This window comes from Bubalus kerabau, chromosome X, assembly GCF_029407905.1.
Source record: "Bubalus kerabau isolate K-KA32 ecotype Philippines breed swamp buffalo chromosome X, PCC_UOA_SB_1v2, whole genome shotgun sequence".
Classification (NCBI taxonomy): Eukaryota; Metazoa; Chordata; class Mammalia; order Artiodactyla; family Bovidae; genus Bubalus; species Bubalus kerabau.
In genome coordinates this window covers 98,070,212-98,094,952 of record NC_073647.1, presented here as the reverse complement: position 1 = coordinate 98,094,952, position 24,741 = coordinate 98,070,212, and the positions used below count along the sequence as shown (strand labels likewise).

General features: G+C 38.5%; 1 protein-coding gene across 1 annotated transcript in view; it reads left to right on the top strand.

Moving 5' to 3' along the window:
• Nucleotides 1-24,741, top strand: part of AR (androgen receptor) — a 224,647-nt gene that overhangs the window by 161,788 nt on the left and 38,118 nt on the right. The window contains exon 3 of the mRNA XM_055563642.1: nucleotides 17,078-17,194. Within this exon, the coding sequence (XP_055419617.1) occupies nucleotides 17,078-17,194 (117 nt within the window). The remainder of the gene's footprint in view (nucleotides 1-17,077; nucleotides 17,195-24,741) is intronic.

The following is a 24,741-nucleotide window of genomic DNA, read 5'->3' as shown; positions in this document are numbered from 1 at the left end:
TCTTGATAATTATCAATAGTTTTTTTTTAAGTTTTAGTAAATCAAATCAGAATAGCACTCATAAAGGGAGTATAATGAAGGTGTGCTTGAGCTGCAGATTAACTTTCAGTTTTCAAATTTGATCTTAGGTGACCTTTATTTTTAAAACTATATAGTAAGAAAACTCTGAGGTATTTTATTAAAATGCTTTATTGTAGAGCACTTGATAAATAAATAACATTAAGCACAGTCTTTGAGTGCTGCACAATAAAGATTTCAGCAGTAACTTCAACCTTGATCAGCACTTCCCACGTTCCATATGATTCCAGCAAAGTCACACCATTCAAACAACTCTTGTTTACCAAGTACCTAGAATTTGCCAGATGTTTTGTGTATATTATTTTAAATGTCCATGGCTTCCCAAAGATGGATGTTATGATCCCCATTTTATAAAGGGGAAAATAGATTCAGAAAGGTTTATGCTATTTGCCAATGTTTATGCTATGTCCATGGGCTTCCCTGGTGGCTCAGCAGTAAAGAATCCACCTGCAATGCAGGAGACACAAGAGATGCTGGATCAGTCCCTGGGTCAGGAAGATCCCCCAGAGAAGAGCATGGCAACCCACTCCAGTATTCTTGCTTGGAGAATCCCATGGACAGAGGAGCCTGGCAGGCTAGTGGCCACAGGGTCACAAAGAGTTGGACACAACTGAAGCAACTGAGCACACATGCACATGCTATGTCCATAACTAGTAAATGACATTGCTGGGACTCATAATGCAGTCCCTCTGATTTCTAAGTTCCTGTTCTTGCCACCACACCATATTTCTTTGCCAACTAAGAAATAGCTAAGAAAGGTAATAGAAGCTTCATAGTCTATGCCTATAGTCTCTTAAACTCTGGGCTGAGAATTAATTTACTGAGAGATTATTGAATTCTCCACATTGTGCTCCCCCATCATTTTATATATGAAGAAACTGAGTCTTAATAGAAAGCACTGACTTGCCCAGTACCTCACAGTGAGCCTTTGTAGTCAAGCCATGACTTACACCTCCTTGCCTCATTCCAGAATTCTCTCATCCTCTTTTGTATTATTGCTATTTCATGTGTATTCATTTTATCTCCCACTAGATTGCAAGCTCATAAAAGGCAAGTGTTATGTTTTTTTTTTTTTTTTTCTCTTCTACAGACTCAGCACAGGGCTTGACTATTTGGGTTTTCAGTAGACATTTATTAGTAGACTAACTTGTTGTTGTTCAGTCACTCAGTCGTGTCCAACTCTTTGTGACCCCCATAGACTGCAGCACGCCAGGCTTCCTTGTCCTTTACCACCTCCCAGAGTTTGCTCAAACCCATGTCCACTGAGTCAGTGATGCCAATAGTATTATAAAGTTATTGACTAGTTTATTTTGTCAACAGCAGGAGTACCGTCTCTGGTCTTACTAGAGTAGCAGCTTCTCTAATTACACAATATGGTGAACAGGCAACACACCCTTTGTGAGTGGTGACTCAATAAACTGGGAACTAGGATGTGCTTGGGGGCACCTCGTTTTGATTTCCGCTCTGAACAAGCCCCTTGTTGTGTTAGTAGGGATACCGAAGCCCAGAGAGTATAAATGATTTATCGCAAGGCAACAGGGAAGTTTATAACAGAGGTTTGACTATTTTAAGTATTATTTATTTAAATTAAACAATACATGCACATGATTCAAAACTGTTAAATCACAAAAGGTTAAAGAGTGAAAAATAATTCCAACTCCCCATCATTCAGGCATGCAGTTCTCTTCTTCAGAGGCAACCAATGATTTTTAGTTTCTTGTATACATAATATATTAATTTATAAGCATATAAAAAATGCGTCAATTTTCCCCAGAGAATTTGTGTTCTGTGTTGTTTTGCATCTTTTTCCCACTTTAATATGTATCTTGGAGATTGTTCTACTCGGTGTATACAGAACTGCTTCATTTTTAAATGGCTGCACTATACAGCTCTACCTACTGATGATCATTCATGTTGTTTCCAGTATTCTGCTATTATAAACAATGTTGCAGAGAATATTCTTGTATATATGTCATGTCACACATGTATGTGCTGGGTTAAAGCATATATACATTCTAATTTTGAAAGCTTAAGTCAAATTATCCTCCACAAAGATTGTAAGATTATGCAAAATGTGAATTTGATAAAATTTTTAAATGAAATAATTACTGTTAATTTTACAAAATAATTATTATCTTGACCTTACAGCACTATTCAATACCAAGTTTCTTTAAATAATCAATCCCCACTGTATACTCAAATGAGAATTCAGTTTAAAGAAATGTGATTTATACACTACTGTCCAGGAAAACTTCTATTGGGTAAAGCATGTGAAGATAGCAATGTTTCTAAAATGCAATTGAGGCTATATAAACTGTACTTTTAATCATTTTACCAGGCCCCAGAGATGTGCTCAGATGAAAGTAAATGGAGAAAAGGACAAGGGGATCAGACTCAAGTAGAAGAAACTAAAGCTACCATGAGGGCAGGACTGGTATTGTGCCAATAAACTAGATTTCTGACTGTGAGGGAGCAGAGGCAGTGGGAAGCTTTGATATTTGTAGTGTTCATTAATATTTCATAATATAGACACTCATCATAACAAACATCATCTTCCAACAACACAATAGAAGACTCTACACATGGATATCACCAGATGGTCAATATTGGAATCAGATTGATTATATTCTTTGTAGGCAAAGATGAAAAAGCTGTATACAGTCAGCAAAAACAAGACTGGGAGCTGACTGTGGCTCAGATCATGAACTCTTTATTACCAAATTCAGACTTAAGTTGAAGAAAGTAGGGAAAACCACTAGATGATTCAGGTATGACCTAAATTCAATCCCTAATGATTATAAAATGAAAGTGACAAATAGATTAAAGGGGTTACATCTGATAGACAAGAGTGCCTGAAGGACAATGGATAGAGGTTCCTGATATTGTACGGGAGGCAGGGATCAAGACCATCCCCAAGAAAAAGAAATGCAAAAAGGAAAAATGGTTGTCTGAGGAGGCCTTATAAGTAGCTGAGAAAAGAAAAGAAGTGAAACGCAAAGGAGAAAGGAAATATACCCATGTGAGTGCAAGGTTCCAAAAAATAGCAAGGTAAGATAAGAAAGCCTTTCTACATGATCAATGCAAAGAAATGGAGAAAAACAATAGAATGGGAAAGACTAGAGATGTCTTCAAGAAAATTAGATATACCAAGGGTACATTTCATGCAAAGATGGGCATGATAAAGGGCAGAAATGGTATGGACCTAACAGAAACAGAAGACATTAAGAAGAGGTGGCAAGAATACACGGAAGAACTCTACAAAAAAGATCTTCATGACCCAGATAACATGATGGTATGATCACTCACTAGAGCCAGATAACCTGGACTCTGAAGGCAAATGGGCCTTAGGAAGCATCACTATGAACAAAGCTACTGGAGGTGATAGACTTCCAGTTGAGCTTTTTCAAATCCTAAAAGAAGATGCTATGAAAGTGCTACATTCAATATGCCAAGAAATTTGGAAAACTCAGCAGTGGCCACAGGACTGGAAAAGATCAGCTTTCATTCCAATCCCAAAGAAAGGCATTGGTAAAGAATGTTCAAACAATTGCACTCATCTCACACACTAGCAAAGTAATGCTCAAAATTCTCCAAGTGAGGCTTCAACAGTACGTGAACCATGAACTTCCAGATGTTCAAACTGGATTTAGAAAAGACAGAAAAACCAGAGATCAAATTACCAACATCTGTTGGATCATTGAGAAAGCAAGAGTTTCAGAAAAAAACATCTACTTCTGCTTTATTGACTATGCCAAATCCTTTGACTGTGTGGATCACAACAAACTGTGGGAAATTCTTCAAGAGATAGGAATACCAGACCACCTTACCTGTCTCCTGAGAAATCTGTATGCAGGTCAAGGACCAACAGTTGGAACTGGACAAGAAACAACAGACTGATTCCAAATTGGGAGAGGAGTACGTCAAGGATGTATATTGTCACCCTGCTTATTTAACTTATATGCAGAGTATATCATGCAAAATGCTGGGCTCTATGAAGCCTGGCTGGAATCAAGATTGCTGGGAGAAATATCAATAACCTCAGATATGGAGATGACACCACCTTTATGGCCAAATGTGAAGAAGAACAAAGAGCCTCTTGATGAAAGTGAAAAAGGAGAGTGAAAAAGTTGACTTAAAACCCAACATTCAAAAAACTAAGATCATGGCATCCAGTCCCATCACTTCATGGCAAATAGATGGGGAAACAATGGAAATAGTGACAGACTTTATTTTCTTGGGCTCCAAAATAACTGCATATGTTGACTGCAGCCATGAAATTAAAAGACTCTTGCTCCTTGGAAGAAAAGCTATGACCAACCTAGACAGCATATTAAAAAGCAGAGACATTACTTTGCTGACAAAGGTCCATCTAGTCAAAGCTGTGGTTTTTCCAGTAGTCATGTATGGGTTTGAGAGTTGGACCATAAAGAAAGCTGACCTCAAGAGAATTGATGCTTTTGAACTGTGGTGATGGAGAAGCCTCTTGAAAGTCCTTTGGACTGCAAGGAGATCAAACCAGTCAATCCTAAAGGAAATCAGTCCTGAATATTCACTGGAATTACTGATGCTGAAGCTGGCACTTCAATACTTTGACCACCTAATGCAAAGAATTGACTCACTGGAAAAGACCCTGTTTCTGGGAAAGATTGAAGGCAAGAGGAGAAGGGGATGACAGAGGACGAGATGGTTGAATGGCATCACCAACTCAATGGACATGAGTTTGAGCAAGCTCAGGGAGTTGGTGATGGACAGGTAAGCCTGATGCGCAGTCCATGGGGTCACAAAGAGTCAGGCATGACTGAGCAGCTGAACTGAACTGAGACAGTCTTATGAGGACCAGTTTTAAGCTACCAGTGCTGCTGCTGCTAAGTCGCTTCAGTCGTATCCAACTCTGTGCAACCCCACAGACTGCAGCCTACCAGGCTTCTCTGTCCATGGGATTATCCAGGCAAGAACACTGGAGTGGGTTGCCATTTCCTTCTTCAATGCATGAAAGTGGAAAGTGAAAATGAAGTCGCTCAGTCATGTCTGACTCTTGGCGACCCCATGGACTGCAGCCTACCAGGCTCCTCCGTCCCTGGGATTTTCCATGCAACAGTACTGGAGTGGGGTGCCATTGCCTTCTCCAAGCTACCAGTATGTCAGCATTGAATGTAAAGTTGTGAAGAGATGCTCAGGATTGTTTCTATTGAATCGCTACAAGCCAACTCCAGCACAAGACTGGACAGAACTTAAGGGAAGACAGGTTGACAACATAAAACTTGGGTCTGACCAAATCTCAGATGACCTTGACAGAAGTGAACTGCCTATTATTCATAGTGTTTTCCTTGATGAGGTTGAAACCTGTAATTCTCCAAGATGGTTTTCCAAATCCCATATGAAGAACATAATCTGTTTGATGCTTCCTACACTGTTCATCTGAGTGGACTGAACCTCAGTAGTCTCCTGAGAAGCAAGAAAAGAAAAATAAAAGTGTTTTGTGAATTGTCAAATGCTATTTCAATGTCAAACATTCATCCAGTTATTTTACCTGGGGTCACCTGCAAAACTACACAAGCAATAAACTCACTGTCAAGGGCCAACATCAGCTGTTCTCTCCCCTAGCTGCACATTAGATAAAATAGGGAAGTGTTTAAAAATATCACAATGCCACTATAAAACTCCTAGAGGAGAACATAGGCAAAACACTCTCTGACATACATCACAGCAGGATCCTCTATGACCCACCTCCCAGAATATTGGAAATAAAAGCAAAAATAAACAAATGGGACCTAATTAACCTTAAAAGCTTCTGCACATCAAAGGAAACTATTAGCAAGGTGAAAAGACAGCCTTCAGAATGGGAGAAGATAATAGCAAATGAAGCAACTGACAAACAACTAATCTCAAAAATATACAAGCAACTCCTACAGCTCAACTCCAGAAAAATAAATGACCCAATCAAAAAATGGGCCAAAGAACTAAATAGACATTTCTCCAAAGAAGACATACAGATGGCTAACAAACACATGAAAAGATGCTCAACATCACTCATTATCAGAGAAATGCAAATCAAAACCACTATGAGGTACCATTTCACACCAGTCAGAATGGCTGCGATCCAAAAGTCTACAAGTAATAAATGCTGGAGAGGGTGTGGAGAAAAGGGAACCCTCTTACACTGTTGGTGGGAATGCAAACTAGTACAGCCACTATGGAGAACAGTGTGGAGATTCCTTAAAAAACTGGAAATAGAACTGCCTTATGATCCAGCAATCCCACTGCTGGGCATACACACTGAGGAAACCAGAAGGGAAAGAGACACATGTACCCCAATGTTCATCGCAGCACTGTTTATAATAGTCAGGACATGGAAGCAACCTAGATGTCCATCAGCAGATGAATGGATAAGAAAGCAGTGGTACATATACACAATGGAGTATTATTCAGCCATTAAAAAGAATACATTTGAATCAGTTCTAATGAGGTGGATGAAACTGGAGCCTATTATACAGAGTGAATTAAGCCAGAAAGAAAAACACCAATACAGTATACTAACGCATGTATATGGAATTTAGAAAGATGGTAACAATAACCCTGTGTACGAGACAGCAAAAGAGACACTGAAGTATAGAACAGTCTTATGGACTCTGTGGGAGAGGAAGAGGGTGGGAAGATTTGGGAGAATGGCATTGAAACATGTAAAATATCATGTATGAAACGAGTTGCCAGTCCAGGTTCAATGCACGATACTGGATGCTTGGGGCTGGTGCACTGGGACGACCCAGAGGGAGGGTATGGGGAGGGAGGAGGGAGGAGGGTTCAGGATGGGAAACACATGTATACCTGTGGCGGATTCATTTTGATATTTGGCAAAACTAATACAATTTTGTAAAGTTTAAAAATAAAATAAAATTAAAAAAAAAAAAAAAAGGAAAACAGCAAAAAAAAAAAAAAAAAAAAAAAATCACAGTGCCTACCCTTGCCCCCAGTCAATTGAATCAGAACTATCAGGAGTGAAACTGGGCATAAGTATTTTGTAAAATCTCCCTAGGTGATTCTGGCTTGTAGCCAAAGTTACGAATTACTGCCCTGCACAACCTGGTTCTACAGTCAAATCAGCTTAACCTACCACCTCCCCTCCCTTACCATATGCCAGCCACATGGGCCACATTGCTGTTCCAACAACACATCAAATTCATTCATGACTTTAAGGCTTTGTATTTGGTATTACTTCTCTTGAGAATTTTGCATGTCTGTCTCTATTATTCAAGTTTCATCTCAAAACCTCATCCTCAGAGAATCTTTTCCCACTGTACAAAATAAGCTCTCCTGTTCTATCACAGCACCCTGTTGTATTTCTTTCATTTTATGTATCACCATCTGAAAATATCTAAATTATTATCACTCATTTATTGCTTGTCTTTTTCCACCAAAAGTTCACCTAGCTTAAGGGCAAGGCCTTTGTATTGTTCACTGTTGTTTCCCCAGTTCCCTAGAGTTGTGTTTGAAACATAGTAGATATACACTCAAAGATTGTCCTTTAACTATCATAGGATAGTTATTAAACATCTTCTATGGTTGAATTCAATGATGTCTTCAAATATTTCATTATATTAAGGGTTTAACTGCATATCATTGTGTTCAAGGCTATTTATGACCTGCCGCCGCTGCTGCTGCTAAGTCGCTTCAGTCGTGTCCGACTCTGTGCGACCCCATAGACGGCAGCCCACCAGGCTCCCCCATCCCTGGGATTCTCCAGGCAGGAACACTGGAGTGGGTTGCCATTTCCTTCTCCAATGCATGAAAGTGAAAAGTGAAAGTGAAGTCGCTCAGTCGTGTCCGACTCTAGCGACCCCATGGACTGCAGCCCACCAGGCTCCTCCGTCCATGGGATTTTCCAGGCAAGAGTACTGGAGTGGGGTGCCATTGCCTTCTCTGGTTTATGACCTAGCCACCATCTAATTTGTCACCTTCACCTTCTACTTCCTGTATTCTTGAAGCAGGAGGTCTATATGAATGCACTAGACAGAAAAGATGGTCTAGAACTGAATATTGCAGGGTTTTCTTTAACAGAGAAATATATGTGTGTGTACTGGGGACAGGAAGCAGAGATGGAATGCTTGTGACCAGGGGATGGGCCAATGAAGAGAACAGCATAGTCATAAGAGGGTTGCTCTTGGAGTAAAATGAAAGACAAGATAGATTCAGCAACATTATACATAACTCATCTCACGTATCTAATATTTCCCTACTACAAATGACTTTTATATACATTTTATATAAATTGTTTTGTAAAACTCTAGGATATAGACAATGCCATTATTTTTATCTTCATTTTTTTAGAGAGTAATCAAAGCTCAGACTTGCCTTAGGCCATTTGGAGCTGGGATTTGACACTTACTGTTCTGATTGTCAGTCTAGTACTCTTTATATTTGTTTTGTGGAGCTTGGACCAGATTGCAGAAGATCCAGACAGCCAAGAAGAGAAGTGTGGGTTTGATTCCTATTGTCCTCACTAGAGCTAACCATAATGTTGAAAAAATCAGTAATGATCATGGCTTTATAACCACTCCCAAGAAGCCTTCCCATTGAGCAATGCCTGAGGGGCCTTGCTGAGGTCCCATTCATTGTACTGGTTTAATGGCCATCTGCGTTTCTGGGTGGGTGGGACAGGTAAGGGAATGGTTAAATCCTTAGAATCACAAGGACTCAGCTTCCTTATAAGTCCTTCTCATAAAAGATCTGCCCTTTGGTAGAGCACAGCCTGTGTTGTTTAGAGTTGTCTAGCCTATTCCACGTGCCCAAAGATAGTAATCTAGGAGAAAAAAAAAAAAGTACTAGAAAACAATAATGCTTGGGATTGCTTTTCATAGAAGAGAGCCCTTGGGTGATTAGGGCAGAGGTTCTATGCTGTCTCAGCCCCAGAGAAATAATGTCCATAGGATACATGACCATAAACAGGAGCTGGTCTCCCTTCAGTCTATGTAGGTCACTCAGGGAAGAGACACTTAGCTACTTGTTTCTATGAAGTGTTTTTGTTTTTCAGACAAAGCCTTTAAGGTCAAGAGAGTCGAGATTGGAAAAACAAGATAGAAATGCAGACTGGCTTTAGCTCTCCTTGAGTCACACTCAGGTGGACTCTAAGACTCTCAACACAAGTTCTAATATGAATAGAAGACTTCTGAACCTACCTTCCATAGTCTTCTACTGTTCTCTTCTGCCTAAGATCCCCTTCTAGTTATAGATCGGGGGTGGGGGTGGGGGGAGGGAAGATCAAGAAAGAAGTAAAAACATGCACCTGGTCACATAGTGATTCTGTGAGACAGCAGGGCTGGTCCTTAGGTCTTTCTCCTTCTTGCTCTGTGCTTTTTAACTATTCTGTGCTACCTCTTTCTTTTAAGTATAGCATCAGGGCCCATATGAGAAAAGACACCACATTGACAAAGACAAACATCTATATCACAGGTCATACAGACCTGGCTTCTGATTCTGCTTCTGCCACTTATTAGCTGGTGACTGTAAGTGAGTCATTCAGCATCTCTGAGCCTTATTTTCCTCAACCTTAAAATAAGAATAGTAGTTATCAAAAAGAATTTTTACAAGAATTAAATGAGTCAACATCTTTGAAGTCACCTAGAATAGTATGCAAAGCACAATGGGTTACCTCCTTTCTCCATTGCTTTCCCCAGGAACTTCAAGTGTTACTCTTCCTTGACACTAGGAACAGGCAGTGGGTATATGGAGAAAATACAGGACAAATAAGTCATATGAGAGGCAAATAAAATATTTTCTTGGTTATAGTGGCTCAGTAGAAAGCATATGGTAACCTGTATTGAAACTGGGATATATTCTTTGGTATCAAAAGGCACTCTGTATCTTAGGTTTCCTCATAAATTGAAGATAATGGCCTGTACCCTCCCTAGTCTGAAAGAAGGCTCAGCGAGATAATGAATATGAAAATGACTTTGAAGTAATAAAGGAAATGTGCAAAGAATATTATGGGCAAAAACCCGAGTTTTAGTGCTATCATTGTCATTGACTCATTTAATCTTCGTCAAGTCCACTCTGCTTTCTGGATCTTGATTTGCTCATCTGTAAAATGAGAACATCGAACTAGATGATCTCAGCAGACGTCATCGCCTCTTCTGATATTCAAGGAGTATATTATTTAAATAATAATAGATAAGATCTGCATAATGTCTTATGCTTTGTTATTTTATATCTACTTATCTACTATCAATGTGAGGATAGCACTGAACTACTAGAACTGCTAGCCTGGAGATAGAAAGACATGAATTCTTGTTTCTTGTCCCTACTTTGACATTGACCTTTGACATTGACTCATGGTATGATCTTAAGCAAGTTTTTTTTTTTTTCCCCCCTCATTTTTGGACTCTAAGTTTCTTAATCTGTGAAATAGGAGATATGAGGGTTGAACTAAGTCAAGTAGATTTCTAAACTTTTCTGCAAAGCCCTGGGGAGTAAAAATGATACCATTAGATGGTATAATGATACCATCATTAGATAATGATCAATAGATAAGATCTATATAATGCTTTATGCTTTGTTATTTTATATCTACTATCATACCACAGTGATAAAGCTACAGAAAAGGGGAGAAATGGAGAGATCTAGCTGGAGTTTTAAGTTTCCTATGCTTGCTTCAGATACATTAGATTTAATTTTCATCTGTTATGTATATGGGGCCTGTAACTAATGTTTCATTTGTTAAAAAAAAAAAAAAGTTCATTGCAAAAGAAAAAAATAATTTGAATAGTTTCTAAAGTATTAAGTTTTAAAAGTTGGATTCAATAAAATACGTTGTTTGATAACACCATTTTGTTGTTTTAATGAAATAGTATATTGTGAATATCCTTCGAAATTAAAAAAAAAAGACATTGACTGCACAGTGTTTCCTTGCATGAATATGAAATAATTTATTTAATCATTCTCATAATGTTGGACATTTACATTTTTCCAATGCATTTGTCCCTTGGTATCTGCTGGAGATTGGTTCCAGGAGCCCCAGTGGATGCCAAAATATGTGGATGCTCAAGTCCCTTATATAAAATGATTTAGTCCGCCTGAAACCATAAAACTCCTAGAAGAAAACAAAGGCAGTACACTTTTTGTCATCAGTCCTAACAGTTCTTTGTTGAATCTGTTTCCTTGGACAAAAACAACAAAATAAAAAGAAAATACAAATGAGACTACATCACACTAAAAAACTTGTGCATAGTAAAGGAAACTGACAAAACAAAAAGACAACTTACTGTTTGGGAGAAGATATTTGCAAATGATATGTCAGATAAAGGATTAATATCCAAAATATATAAAGAACTCACACAGCTCAACATACATTTAAAAAAAGCAATTTAAAAATGAGCAGAGGACCTGAGTAGACATGTTTCCAAAGAACACATATAGATGAACAAAATGCACATGAAAAGATACTCAGCATCACTAATTATCAGAGAGTGTATGAAAGACAGCAAAAGAGACACAGATGTATAGAACAGTCTTTTGAACTCTGTGGGAGAGGGTGAGGGTGGGATGATTTGGGAGAATGACATTGAAACATGTATAATATCATATATGAAATGAATCGCCAGTCCAAGTTTGATGCATGATACTGGTTGCTTGGGGCTGGTGCACTGGGACAACCCAGAGGGATGGTACAGGGAGGGAGGAGGGAGGGGGGTTCGGGATGGGGAACATGTATATACCTGTGGCAGAATCATGTTGATGTATGGCAAAACCAATACAATATTGTAAAGTAATTAGCCTCCAATTAAAATAAATAAGTTTATATTAAAATTAAACACAGTAAGATGTCACTTAACACCTGTTAGAATGACTATCACCAAAAAGACAATAAAAAACAAGTGTTGGAGAGGATGTGGAAAAAAGAGGACACTCATGCACTATTGGTGGGATTGTAAATGATGCAGCCACTATGCAAAAACAGTATGGTTAGTCCTCAAAACATTAAAAATAGAACTACCATATGATCCAGCAGTTCCACTTCTGGGCATTTATCCAAAGGAAAAGAAAACATTAATTCAAAAAGATATATGTATCCTTGTGTTCATTGCAGCATCATTTATAATAGCCAAGATATGGAAGCAACCTAAGTGTCCATCAATAGAAAAATGGATAAAGAAGATATATTGTATATATACTTAACCATAAGGAAAAATGAAATCTTACCATTTGTGACAACATAGATAGATGGTCTTGGAAGGCATTATACTAAGTAAGAAAAGTGGACAGAGAAAGGTAAATAACATATGATTTCACTTATATGTGGATTCTGAAAAATAAATGAAACAAAACAGTACCAAGAGCAAACTGGTGGTCACCAGAGGGGAGGAGAGTGAGGGGCTGGGAGAAATAGGTGAAGAGAATTAAGAGATAGAGACTGCCAATTATAAAATAAATAAGTCACAAGGCTGTGATGTACAGCATAGGGAATATCGTCAATAATATTGTAATAACTTTGTATGATGACAGATGGTTACTAGACTTATCATGGTGATTAAGTCCTAAACTATATAAATGTTGGGTCACTATAATGTACACTTGAAACTAATATAATTCTGTATGTCAACTGTGGGGTTTCCCCAGTGGTCCAGATGGTAAAGAACCTGCCTGCCAATGCAGGAGACACAAGAGATGTGGGTTCAATCCCTGGGTCAGGAAGATCCCCTAGAGAAGGAAATGACAACCTGCTCCAGTATTCTTGCTTGGAAAAATTCCATGGACAGAGGAGCCTGGAAGACTACATACAGTCCATGGAGTCTCAAAGAGTCAGACACAACTGAGCATGCACGCACAAACATGTCAACTGTAGTGCAATAATAAAGAAAAAACCTTTAAAAACAAATAATAAAAATACATCGTAGAATAAATGCAGTTGAAACTTTGATCCGTGATTGGTTGAATCTATGCATGTGAAACATGAATATTGAGGGCTGACTGGTTTCCCTTTTTTTTTTTTTCACTTTCACTTTTTTTAAATTTATTTATTTTAATTGGAGGTTAATTACTTTACAATATTGTATTGGTTTTGCCATACATCAACATGAATCCACCACGGGTATACACATGTTCCCCATCCTGAACCTCCCACCTCCCTCCCCGTACCTTTTTATATAATGATAAATGGAACTACTTTTTGGTGCTTAACCTTGCTATTTTCTTGTAAAAAATTCCAAAAGTGGAATTACTGATTGAACTTTGTGTGAATTTAACTTTTCAGATACATGGCAAAATTGCACTCTAAAAAGTTTACACACCCACTAACAATACCTTTTCACCATTAATTAGTAGTAAATGTTCATCAATCTTCCTTGTGAAAATGCTGTCTTATTTCATATTTCTATAATTACTAATAAAATTGAAATTGTACAATTTTCATATGCTTATTGATCTTTTGTGTTTCTTCTTTTATTTGCCTGTTCATGTCTGTTGCCCATATTTCTATCATACTACTCATCTTTATATATCAAGGAAATTAAACACTGCTTTTACATACTTGATACCAATATGTATTTTTTAGTTTGTGATTGTCTTCAGATTATATTATTATGTTTGTCTCATGTAAGAAAACTTAAATGTTTTCAAGTCTATCAGAATTTTCACTTACATATTCTTTATTGTCATGTTCTAAAAATCCCCTTTCAATCTTCAAAAATTAAAAAAAAATGTTCACCTACAATATTTCAACATCTAACAATATTTCAATAATTCTTTTTTTTGTTTTTCTGTTGACATATTTAATCCATCTTGAATTTATTTTGGTTTCAACTAGTAATTTAACTTTATTATCTTTTCCAAATGAGTAACCAGTTGTTCTGACACCATTAATGAATAAATCATCCTTTCTTTGCTGATTTATAATGATGTATTGCATATGCAGTCTGTTTCTGACTTCTCTGGTCTGATCAATCTATGCTGGAATGAATACCAAACTGTTGTAACCATTATGGAGTTATAATACTGGTAGGGAAAGTCTCATTACTTTTTTTTTTTTCAAATAATATCTTGGCAATATCACACATTTTATCCCTTTAGATAAACTTTAGGATTATTTTGTCAAAATTTTGTTCAGGTTTGTTTAAATTTGTAGGTTTGATTGGGAGAAAAGCTGGCATCTTCCAGATGGGAAGTATTGCATCTTCCCATCCAGGAACACTGTACATCTTTCCATTTAATTCCAGTCTTCATTTACATACCTCAATAAAGGGTTTGGGGGTCAGAGCTACAAGGAGACAGATACAGAGTTTCCTGGAAGTAAGAGCCCTATAGTAGAGTCTAGAGATGAAGTGGGCTAAAGTTTAAGAAAAAATGGGGCAGGGATGTTATAGAGGGGATTCAAGCTTTGTATGGAGTAGAGATGGTGTGACCAATGCTTAGTTATTTCCAATATGTGAGATTCATAGCCTTATGCACTCTGATATGGAACAAATAAATGGTGTGGTGCCAGGCTGGTCAATTTCATTTTAATGAGCATCATTTTCTTCAGCTGTATAATGAGGTATGTTGTAATCCCTGTACTTAATTTGTACAAGATTGTTATTAACTTTTGCAAGCTAATCAAATGGGATGGATTTTTATTTCATATTATTATAATTTATATATTTTATTATTACTTATATGTTAAATAGTATATAAATAAATATGTATCATATGTGCTTTGTGCTTAGTTGCTCAGTCGTGTCCTACTCTTTGTGACCCTATAGACTACAGCCCATCAGGCTCCTCTGTCCATGGGGATTCTCCAGGCAAGAATACTGGAGTGGGTTGCCATGCCCTCCTCCAGGGGATCTTCCCAACCCAGAGACTGAACCCAGGTCTCCCACATCACAGGCAGATTCTTTACCATGTGAGTCACCAGGGAAGCTGTATCATATAGTAGTTGTAAATGTAACCTTTACATGCACTGAGAAACTGAAAATTCATGTGACTCCCTTTAATGGCATATTTGCTTTATTGCAGTAGTCTGGAACCACACCTGTAATATCTCTGAGATGTCTTCAGGATTGCAGGAACACTGATTCTGTGAGGGTGTCCCAGTTCTAGAACATTTACAGCACTAGAAATGAACCCACTGGAACTGGTACAGGGCCTGCCTTCTAGGAGTTGGCACCCAAAAGCTGTATGGCAGTTATCATAGTACCATCCTTTCTGTACACATTACCATCCTCAGTTTGAAGCACAAAGAAGCTGTTTGCAAATTATGTGTTCAGTTTATACAAATAAAATCTTGCAGTATGGTAGAAAGATTGTTGGCCTAGAGGCCTTAATTTTGTCATTGTTGAATGAAAGTGATGATAGTATCTACCTCAAAGCATTGCTGAGGTGATTTATTTAAATAGCACATGTAAATCCCCTCACATAGCCTTGTTCATAGTAAATGCCTATTAAATGGTAGTTTTTCTTCCTTCTGGTACCTCTAATTCAGTGTTCCTTAGTCAAGTCACCTCCCCAGAACTCATCCTTGGAATGAAAGTGTTGTTTTGGGTTGAACTTCAACAGTTCCTTCAAGCCCAGCATTTTGGAGTCCTTTGACAAAGGGAAGAGAAAAAGAGAGGGAGGGAGGAAAAGGAAATTTTGTAATCTGGTTACACTGAATCTCCAACATAAAATAACCTACTGCAATAGATGAGTTTTCTGTGACAGTTATGTACATTTTAGGCTGAGTGAAGAGGGAGGAAAGCTGAGCTGTGGCTAAATTTGTGGGTTCCCCCTAATATCAAATAACAATTGTTCTTCAATTTTTTCTTTCTTTTCCCTACAACAAACATTCTTTCCCTGCCAAAAGAAGCCTCCTGAAAATCTTGATCTATTCCATAAAGTAAAGCATGGCAGCAAAAGAGAAAAAAAAAAAAATACCAAGGACTTGGAGAAAGAAAGGGGTGGGATGAGGGGAAGAAAAATTTCAGGCTGGGGAAAGGACAAAGAGCATGTTTTAGATTTCTGCTAATAACTCTATGTGCCTCTAGATCTCTCCGTTCAACTTCAGCATTCATTCAGTCAGTGTTTATTAAAGACCTACTGTGTGCCAGGCCTGTGTGAGGAACAAAGAATGAAATATATGTTTTTGAGTGGAACTCCATGTTTTTCTTTGAACAGCTATGATCCTAAGGATTTCTGAGTGTGAGAATGTGTATGGTGTGTTTGTGTGTATATATTTCTGTGTATTTCTCACAACTTCACATGTACATGACGGTGATTGCTTTTCTTCTATCTTCAGAAGACTTCCTTTCATTTGCTGTGTTTACAAAGAGTGGGCTTTATCTCTTTGATTTTTATACCCTGAAAGCTTGGTGGTATGATCATTAACTTTTTTAAAAATTAATTTATTTATTAAAATTGGAGGCTAATTACTTTACAATATTGTGGTGGTTTTTGCCATACATTGACATGAATCAGCTATGGGTGTACATGTGTTCCCCTGTCCTGAACCCCTCTCCTACCACCCATTCCATCCCCATTCCATCCCTCTGGGTTGTCCCAGTGAACTGGCTTTGAGTGCCTTGTTTCATGCATCAAACGTGGACTGGTCATCTATTTCACATATGGTAATATATACGTTTCAATGCTATTCTCTCAAATCATCCCACCCTCGCCTTCTCCCACAGAGCCCAAAAGTCTCTTCTTTATATCTATCTCTCTTGCTGTCTCACATAACAATTAAAAACCACATGGAGTTCTCTTTTATAGAAGGATTATCTGTACTTGTATTATGAAAAACACCCATGTTGTTTCATCCTAATAAAGGAGGTATTAGCAACACCTGAACTGTCCATCCCTTTGAAAAACACCTATGAAGATCAAACAATACAGCATTGAATTAAATCATCCTGGCTTAATAGAGTTTTGTAATCGAATGGTATCCGCCTCTCTCATTGGGCAGGATATGTCTTCACACCTTTTCTTTCTAGAAATACTTTCTAGAGAGGCTCTAGTGACACATTAACAGGGCTGTCTACTCTTGTATTTGTTCTCCCAGGAAAACAGAAGTACCTGTGTGCCAGCAGAAATGATTGCACCATTGATAAATTCCGAAGAAAAAACTGTCCATCTTGTCGTCTCCGGAAATGCTATGAAGCAGGGATGACTCTGGGAGGTATGATACTTTTCTTCCTCTTTTTCTTTCTTCCTTTCCCTCCTTTATTCTCTTATTCTCTCTTTAAACCAGATTTTCTCTTTGATGCTTCTAAGGAGGCCAGCCATGCTCTAAAAACAGGTTGACCCCTTCACATCCAACATGGCCATCAGTCAGCTGGTGCTTTTCTTTATCCTTAAACATGCTACACCATACTGTGGGGCTCATCATAGGAGCAGGAGGTATGAAGCAAGGATCAGGACCCATCAGAGGATGAGTGAGTATGGGCTTGACTTGAAGGGCTTCCCAGGGGACATAATGGTACTGACTTTATGTTGTTAAATGATGGCTAGGATGAGAGAACTAAGGAATTCAGAACAGTCACAGGTGCAGGATGACCCAGGCACAGACTGGCCCTGAACACCCAGGATATTCCTCAGTTAACTGCTGCCTGTGTTGTGGAGCTGGCCACCTGGAATAAAAAGCTGCTTTTCTTTGGAATCTATAACTAGGCTGCCAAGCAGAGCCAATTTCCTATCCCACATCTTCCAGGGATGAGCAGGCCTTTTAATCATTTCCCTTTCTTTGCAAATCTATTGACAATTTCCAAAAGCATTTTTTTTTAGTAACAGAGTAGTTTGACAGAATGAAGATACAGCTCTTTCAAGGGTAATCCCCCATCAAAATGCTCTCTGTGCTCTAGTCTATGTCTACCATGATTGTTGTCACCATTACAGAAAGATTTAACTGACACTTACATTTTCCCCCTTCAAATTCCTATTTCTTCATGTTTGTATCTGCTCTCTGCCAAGTTCCTTCCTACCACTTGCCACTTCCCAAAAGATGCACCTTTCATGAGAAAAGTAAGCTTATTAGTTTACTTTCATTTGGAAATTTGAAGAAAGACAAGCCTGTTTCTGAACACCTGAAACTGTGGCCTCATACCTGATTACTTATTATCATCCTGGAAAATCCAAGTGCTTATAATTCTGCCTTCTCCCCTCCCCATCTCAAGACTGATTTAGAGTACCTGTTTATCATTGGCTTTCTGCAAGGTGCTCAATACCTTGTCTGCCTGTGTACATATTTACAGAAATCAACTTGGTAGTTTTCTAACCATGTGTGGATCTTCATGTGGGTAGCTGTATCCTTGCCTCCTTGAAGGCTAGTAATATTCTTTAAAAAGACCAAAGTATTAAAAATGAATTTACGCAGGCTCAGTTTGAGACAGCCTTTCAACTAGTGTCCACTACTCCTAGACATAGCATGCAGATGCTCTACAAGTGGTTTTCCAGGCAACCACATCAAATGAGATTCAAATATTTGAGAAAAATAAACTTTATTTTTTGCTTGGCTTACTACAGAGAAATCCTACAATTGTGGTCTACAGTGAGGAGGAAAAAACAGGGCTGGGGGTAGAGGGAAAGTGCAGAAGGACAGCCAGGAAAGTTGACAAAGAAATTGTCAAGATGAAATATTCTCCATATGAATGTTGTCACAACATTCATGGTGGTGGGATCACCCCAGGGTGAGGATTCTGATACACTCAACTCTCAATTATTTAGCCCTCTCTGAATTATGTATAAGAGATGGGGGCTTCCAGATAGAGAGCCCCTTAGTTTTCCATTTGCTGATACGAATCGCAAGCCTGTTTTAACACAGGTAAAGTTTAATGATAATAAAAGTCTTCATAACATTTGGGCCCAAATCCTAAAATTAGTTTCATGTGTCAGCTAATATCGTCCACTGTAAAGCATCTGTAACATGATTATAGTGAACCCCTTGTGAAAAGAAGTATGTATATAACAGACAATTTCACTAGTCCTTATAGCAGTCTGACATAAATCTATAAATTAATTTCTTGAAGAGAGTGGTAAACTAAGTTTTCAAATTGATTTATTAAGGTATTCAAATTTGAATGAGCTTGGTCAACACAATGAAAAGAAGCTGAGAAGTGGTGTGGCTGGCTCTGGTTTCAGTTCCCTTTTTACATTTACTGAGTGTCTCCTATGTACAAGGAACAATGCTAGGCAATAGAGCTTCAGGCAGGCAAACTTCAAGAAATGTCCACAAGATACAAGGATTCTTGATGTTTTGTAAATGGTCTTGCCTTGGGAGTAAGGCAGACCTAGGTTAAAGGCCCAGCACTATTATTCACTGTTCCCCCTCTAAGCTTCAATTTCTTCATCTGTAATTTAGACATTGGAGAAGGCAATGGCACCCCACTCCAGTACTCTTGCCTGGAAAATCCCATGGATGGAGGAGCCGGGTAGGCTGCAGTCCATGGGGTCGCTAGGAGTCGAACATGACTGAGCGACATCACTTTCACTTTCATGCATTGGAGAAGGAAATGGCAACCCACTCCAGTGTTCTTGCCTGGAGAATCCCAGGGATGGGGGAGTCTGGTGGGCTGAGGTCTATGGGGTTGCACAGAGTTGGACAGGACTGAAGCGACTTAGCAGCAGCAGCAGCAGCAGCAGCAATTTAGACATACCATTCTCACGGAGCTGTAATAGGGATCTGATGACGTGATGAATGTGAACATCCTTGGTAAATGACAAAGTGCTAGACAAATGTAAGGAGTTATGATAGTAAGGTCAGTGGTAATTTAGCTGGTGAAGCTGCTCACAGCACTTCCCAGTTGGTTTTAATCCTGAGTTACTTGGCATGCCCTATAATATGTAATAGCTCTAACAGATAGATCATTACCAGAAATCATCTCAAAACAAAAGTATTATCAAGATCCTGCTTGAAGGAGAACAATGTGGAGATTCCTTAAAAAACTGGAAATAGAACTGCCATATGACCCAGCAATCCCACTGCTGGGCATACACACCAAGGAATCCAGAATTGAAAGAGACATGTGTACCCCAGTGTTCATTGCAGCACTGTTTACAATAGCCAGGACATGGAAGCAACCTAGATGTCCATCAGCAGATGAATGGATAAGAAAGCTGTGGTACATATACACAATGGAGTATTACTCAGCCATTAAAAAGAATACATTTGAATCAGTTCTAATGAGGTGGATGAAACTGGAGCCTATTATACAGAGTGAAGTAAGCCAGAAAGAAAAACACCAATACAGTATACTAACACATATATATGGAATTTAGAAAGATGGTAACGATAACCCTGTATGCAAGACAGCAAAAGAGACACAGATGTATAGAACAGTCTTTTGGACTCTGTGGGAGAGGGAGTGGGGGGATGATATGGGAGAATGGCATTAAAACGTGTATAATATCATATAAGAAACGAATTGCCGGTCTAGTTTCAATGCAGGATACAGGAAGCTTGGGGCTGGTGCACTGGGATGACCCAGAGGGATGGTATGGGGAGGGAGGTGGGAGGGGGGTTCAGGATTGGGAACACATGTACACCCGTGGAGGATTCATGTTGATGTATGGCAAAACCAATACAATATTGTAAAGTAAAAAAAAAGAAATAAAAAGAAATGTAAAAAAAATAAAAATATAGTATATTAATTAAAAAAAACATATAAAAAAAGAAAGCCAATTCTAGTAATTAAGGGACTCATATAGTATATTCAAGTACCATGTCAATGAAAACCTAAGTATTTACCCTCTTAGATACTATTGTTTGGGAAACAAACCTTTCCATTTTGCTAAACTTATCTCCATATTCCCTGCTTCCCTGCTGAAAACCCCTCCCAAGTTTATTTTTATCTCACAATTTCAGTGTATACTACAACTTTACTCAAAAATGGAAAAAAGACAGCAAACATCAATACAGTGATCCTTTTGAATATACTAATAATAGACTTCCTTTTTCATAAGATGTGGGTTTAGCATCAACATTTTGATGACCTTGAAGGAGGATTTATATAATTTTGTTTTATTTTTCCTATCGCTCAATTCAAAATTATATAATATATTCCAAAATGGCAACTAAGAATGTGGTTTTGGGTAATTCCTTTCTCCCCTCTGAGGCTCATTTTTCTCATCATAAAAATAAGGTAATGAGCTTCACCAAGGACCTTTAAGGAACTACCATTTTGTGATTCTGTGTCTAAGCTCACAGAGAAAGAATTGTAGCTGTGACAGTCCTTTTTTGTATTGTCTATTCACTGTCCCAGAAATATAGATTAGTCTAGACTTGTGTACTTTGACTCGCATGGTGACTTTAGCTACCTCTCAGTTCAGTTCAGTTCAGTTCAGTCGCTCAGTCTTGTCCAACTCTTTGCGACCCCATGAATCGCAGCATGCCAGGCCTCCCTGTCCATCACCAACTCCCGGAGTTCACTCAAACTCACGTCCATCGAGTCGGTGATGCCATCCAGCCATCTCATCCTCTGTTGTCCCCTTTTCCTCCTGCCCCCAATCCTTCCCAGCATCAGAGTCTTTTCCAATGAGTCAACTCTTCGCATGAGGTGGCCAAAGTACTGGAGTTTCAGCTTTAGTATCATTCCTTCCAAAGAATACCCAGGACTGATCTCCTTTAGAATGGACTGGTTGGATCTCCTTGCAGTCCAAGGGACTCTCAAGAGCCTTCTCCAACACCACAGTTCAAAAGCATCAATTCTTCAGTGCTCAGCTTTCTTCTAGTCACACCTAAGTAAGATATATTGTGTGTCTATACTGTATGGATAGGTTATGGATGGAGTGGAGGGCAGAAGGGCTGTCTTTGTATCTTAGAGAAGCTGGCACTCTGCAACCGATGGCTGCTTGATCTTGATGCCTCAAGGTCTCTAATTTAGCTTTCTCTGTAGTGTTTGGTAATGGAATCTCCTCAGCTCAGAGATACTTAAAACACATACCCTTTTGTTTTTGCTTCCAGGCCTCTATACCTGTTGATTCTTATTGTTTTAGCTGTTCTTACTGTTTCTGAAAGAATCCTGGAGGTGGTTGGATTCTCAGCATGGTTTCCTTAAAGACTACCTCTAGGCTCTCAACTGCCCATCTACAACAGGGATAGGCTTTTCTTTGAACATGATTTGTTTCTTCCTGCTTTGGAAAAACCACATGTCTCTAATTGCTTCAATAATCTAACCTTCTTGCCTACTCTTCATTTAGAAATCTTTTAAAAATGTAACTGTCCAAAGATGCACTTTCTCTCTGATGAATTAACTGCTGTTTTCTTCACAGTTCATAATTTAAGTAAATAGAGTCACTTCACTTTTCTCTGTACTTCTCAATTATATACTCCCAGTTTTCAAGATGGAATGAGAAAGAAAAAATTACCTTTACCCACCATATTCTTCCCTGGCTCTTCTTTCTTTCTCATTTGCTTTTCTTTTCCTCCCAAAACGTTATTTATTTCTGTGTTAAGCAACCTTTGAATTCTCAACTTTTAATAAATGGCATTGGCCCCTGCTTATGCCTTCCTCTCCTGAAACATGGAAGATGATAGGCCTTTTAGGAATTTCAGGTAACAGCCAAACCTCAGACATGGAGAAGAAACACGAAGCCCCAGAGCTTGTGAAAATTGGAAGTATGCAGCATTTTCTTGGGGTTATGCTAACATATTTGAGAAGTCTCATTCCTTCTAGGGGGCTAAACTCCACACCTGAGACTCAAAACTATTAACAGATCTGCAGGTTTTAACAACCTCCATGATTCTCTAGTTGAGAGGATATTCTGGTCTGATGTTACCATGAGCACTACAAAGATCCTTATCATTTTCGAGTGTTGACAAGAGCCTTGATATAAGCTCTTTCATCATTCCCCATGCTCATGGGCAGCCCACCACTGCTACTTCTGGATCAGATGCCTTGGATGCAATAGAGTGATTCCAGTGCTGAAATACCACTCATAGCCTGATTCTTCAGGAGACAAGTTTCACATTTATTCATCCGTCTATCAATTCATCCTTCCAACCAGCTAACTAGCTAGGCCTTTCATATTTCCATCCTTCCATTCATCTAGTTATCCATTTAACAAATATTCCTTGAGTGCCAGCTATGTGCCAGTTTCTGTAGTAAGCATCTTGTGGGAACATAGATGAATAAGATACAATCCCCGCCCTCAAAAAGTTAAATACTTGGAGACTGGCAGTGATAACTAATACAGCTTAACCTTAAAGAATAAATAGGAAATTACTGGGAAGAAGTTAAGTGAGGTAGAGGGAAAGGACATTCAAAGCAAAGTGCACAGTTTGAATAAATGCAGAGAGACATTTTAAATAAGCATCGAGGTTTTGAAGAATAACACAAGTATTAATAGTTTAATATAGCCAGATTTGGGCTTCCTTGGTGGCTGAGATGGAAAAGAATCTGCCTGCAATGTGGGAGACCTGGGTTCAATTCCTGGGTTGGGAAGATCCCCTGAAGAAGGGGATGACAACCCACTCCAATATTCTTGCCTGGAGAATTCCATGGGCAGAGGAGCCTGGTGAACTATAGTCCATGGAGTCACAAAGAGTTGGACACGACTGAGTAACTTAACACTTTCACTTTTACTTTCATGGCCAAATCTAGGGAAATAGGGAAGGCAAGCTGAAACCACACTGAAAATATACTTGGTTATTATGCTAAAAGGTTTGAACTTCAGGCAGTTGAAGAGCTATGACATGGGATAGACATGTTCACATATCCATTTTATTTGCATGTTTGTTTTTTAAGAGAATTAGTGAGGGCTTAAGTTTTATAAATGGCAAGCCACTCCAATATTCTTGCCTGGAGAATCCCATGGACAGAGGAGCTTGGTGGGCTACAGTCCACGGGTCGCAAAGAGTTGGACACGACTGAACGACTTCACTTTCACTTAAGTTTTATAAAAGGAGATAGTAGCTCAGGTAGTGAGAGAGAAAGAAATTTCTAGCATCAATTTTGTTAAACATCTAGGATTACAGCTTTGGTTCCTGGAGTTAGTTGCCTCTGTTCAGATTGATACATGCAAGTACTGATCACATTCATAAGCCCTTCCCTTATACTAGCCTGTTGCCTTGATCTAGGCCAGTGCTTCTTGGTGTAAATTCTGAGAAAAAGAGTTCTGTGACATGATACATGAAAATTTATTTTTATGATTGAATAAGTTAGGAAAACCTGAATATTATAGTCTTGATCAGGAATATTTACAGTGCATGTTATCCCATCACAGACCTTGTCAAATATTGCACTAAAATAACCCAAGGAGCTTAGTAACTCAGGATTCCCAAATTTATCTCACACACAGAAACCTGTTTTTATATAACACCTGCTAATATCCTATAAAACTGATGTTTTCTGGAATGTACTTTGGAAAACTTGGTTATAGATAAATACTCTATCCTATAAGTAGATGATACCACTAGCCCAGGTCATGTATTTATAAATGTATATATCTACATGTATATTGCTCACAAGGAGAATTAATTAGGAATGACTTCATGACCAAGAGCCAACAATCTTCACCACATCTCAAGAGTATGCACCAATGCCTTATAAAACAACTAAAGTAAACCATATTGGGTATGTAGTATTATTGTCATACACAAAGGATAAGATATAATTCAGGCCAAAGCAGGGTTACTAAGTAAGTTATCTAATGGTCATAGGTACATATTCCTTACCCAAGGAGCATGCTAGATACATTATTTCTGAGAAACATGATGACTTCTAGCATCAT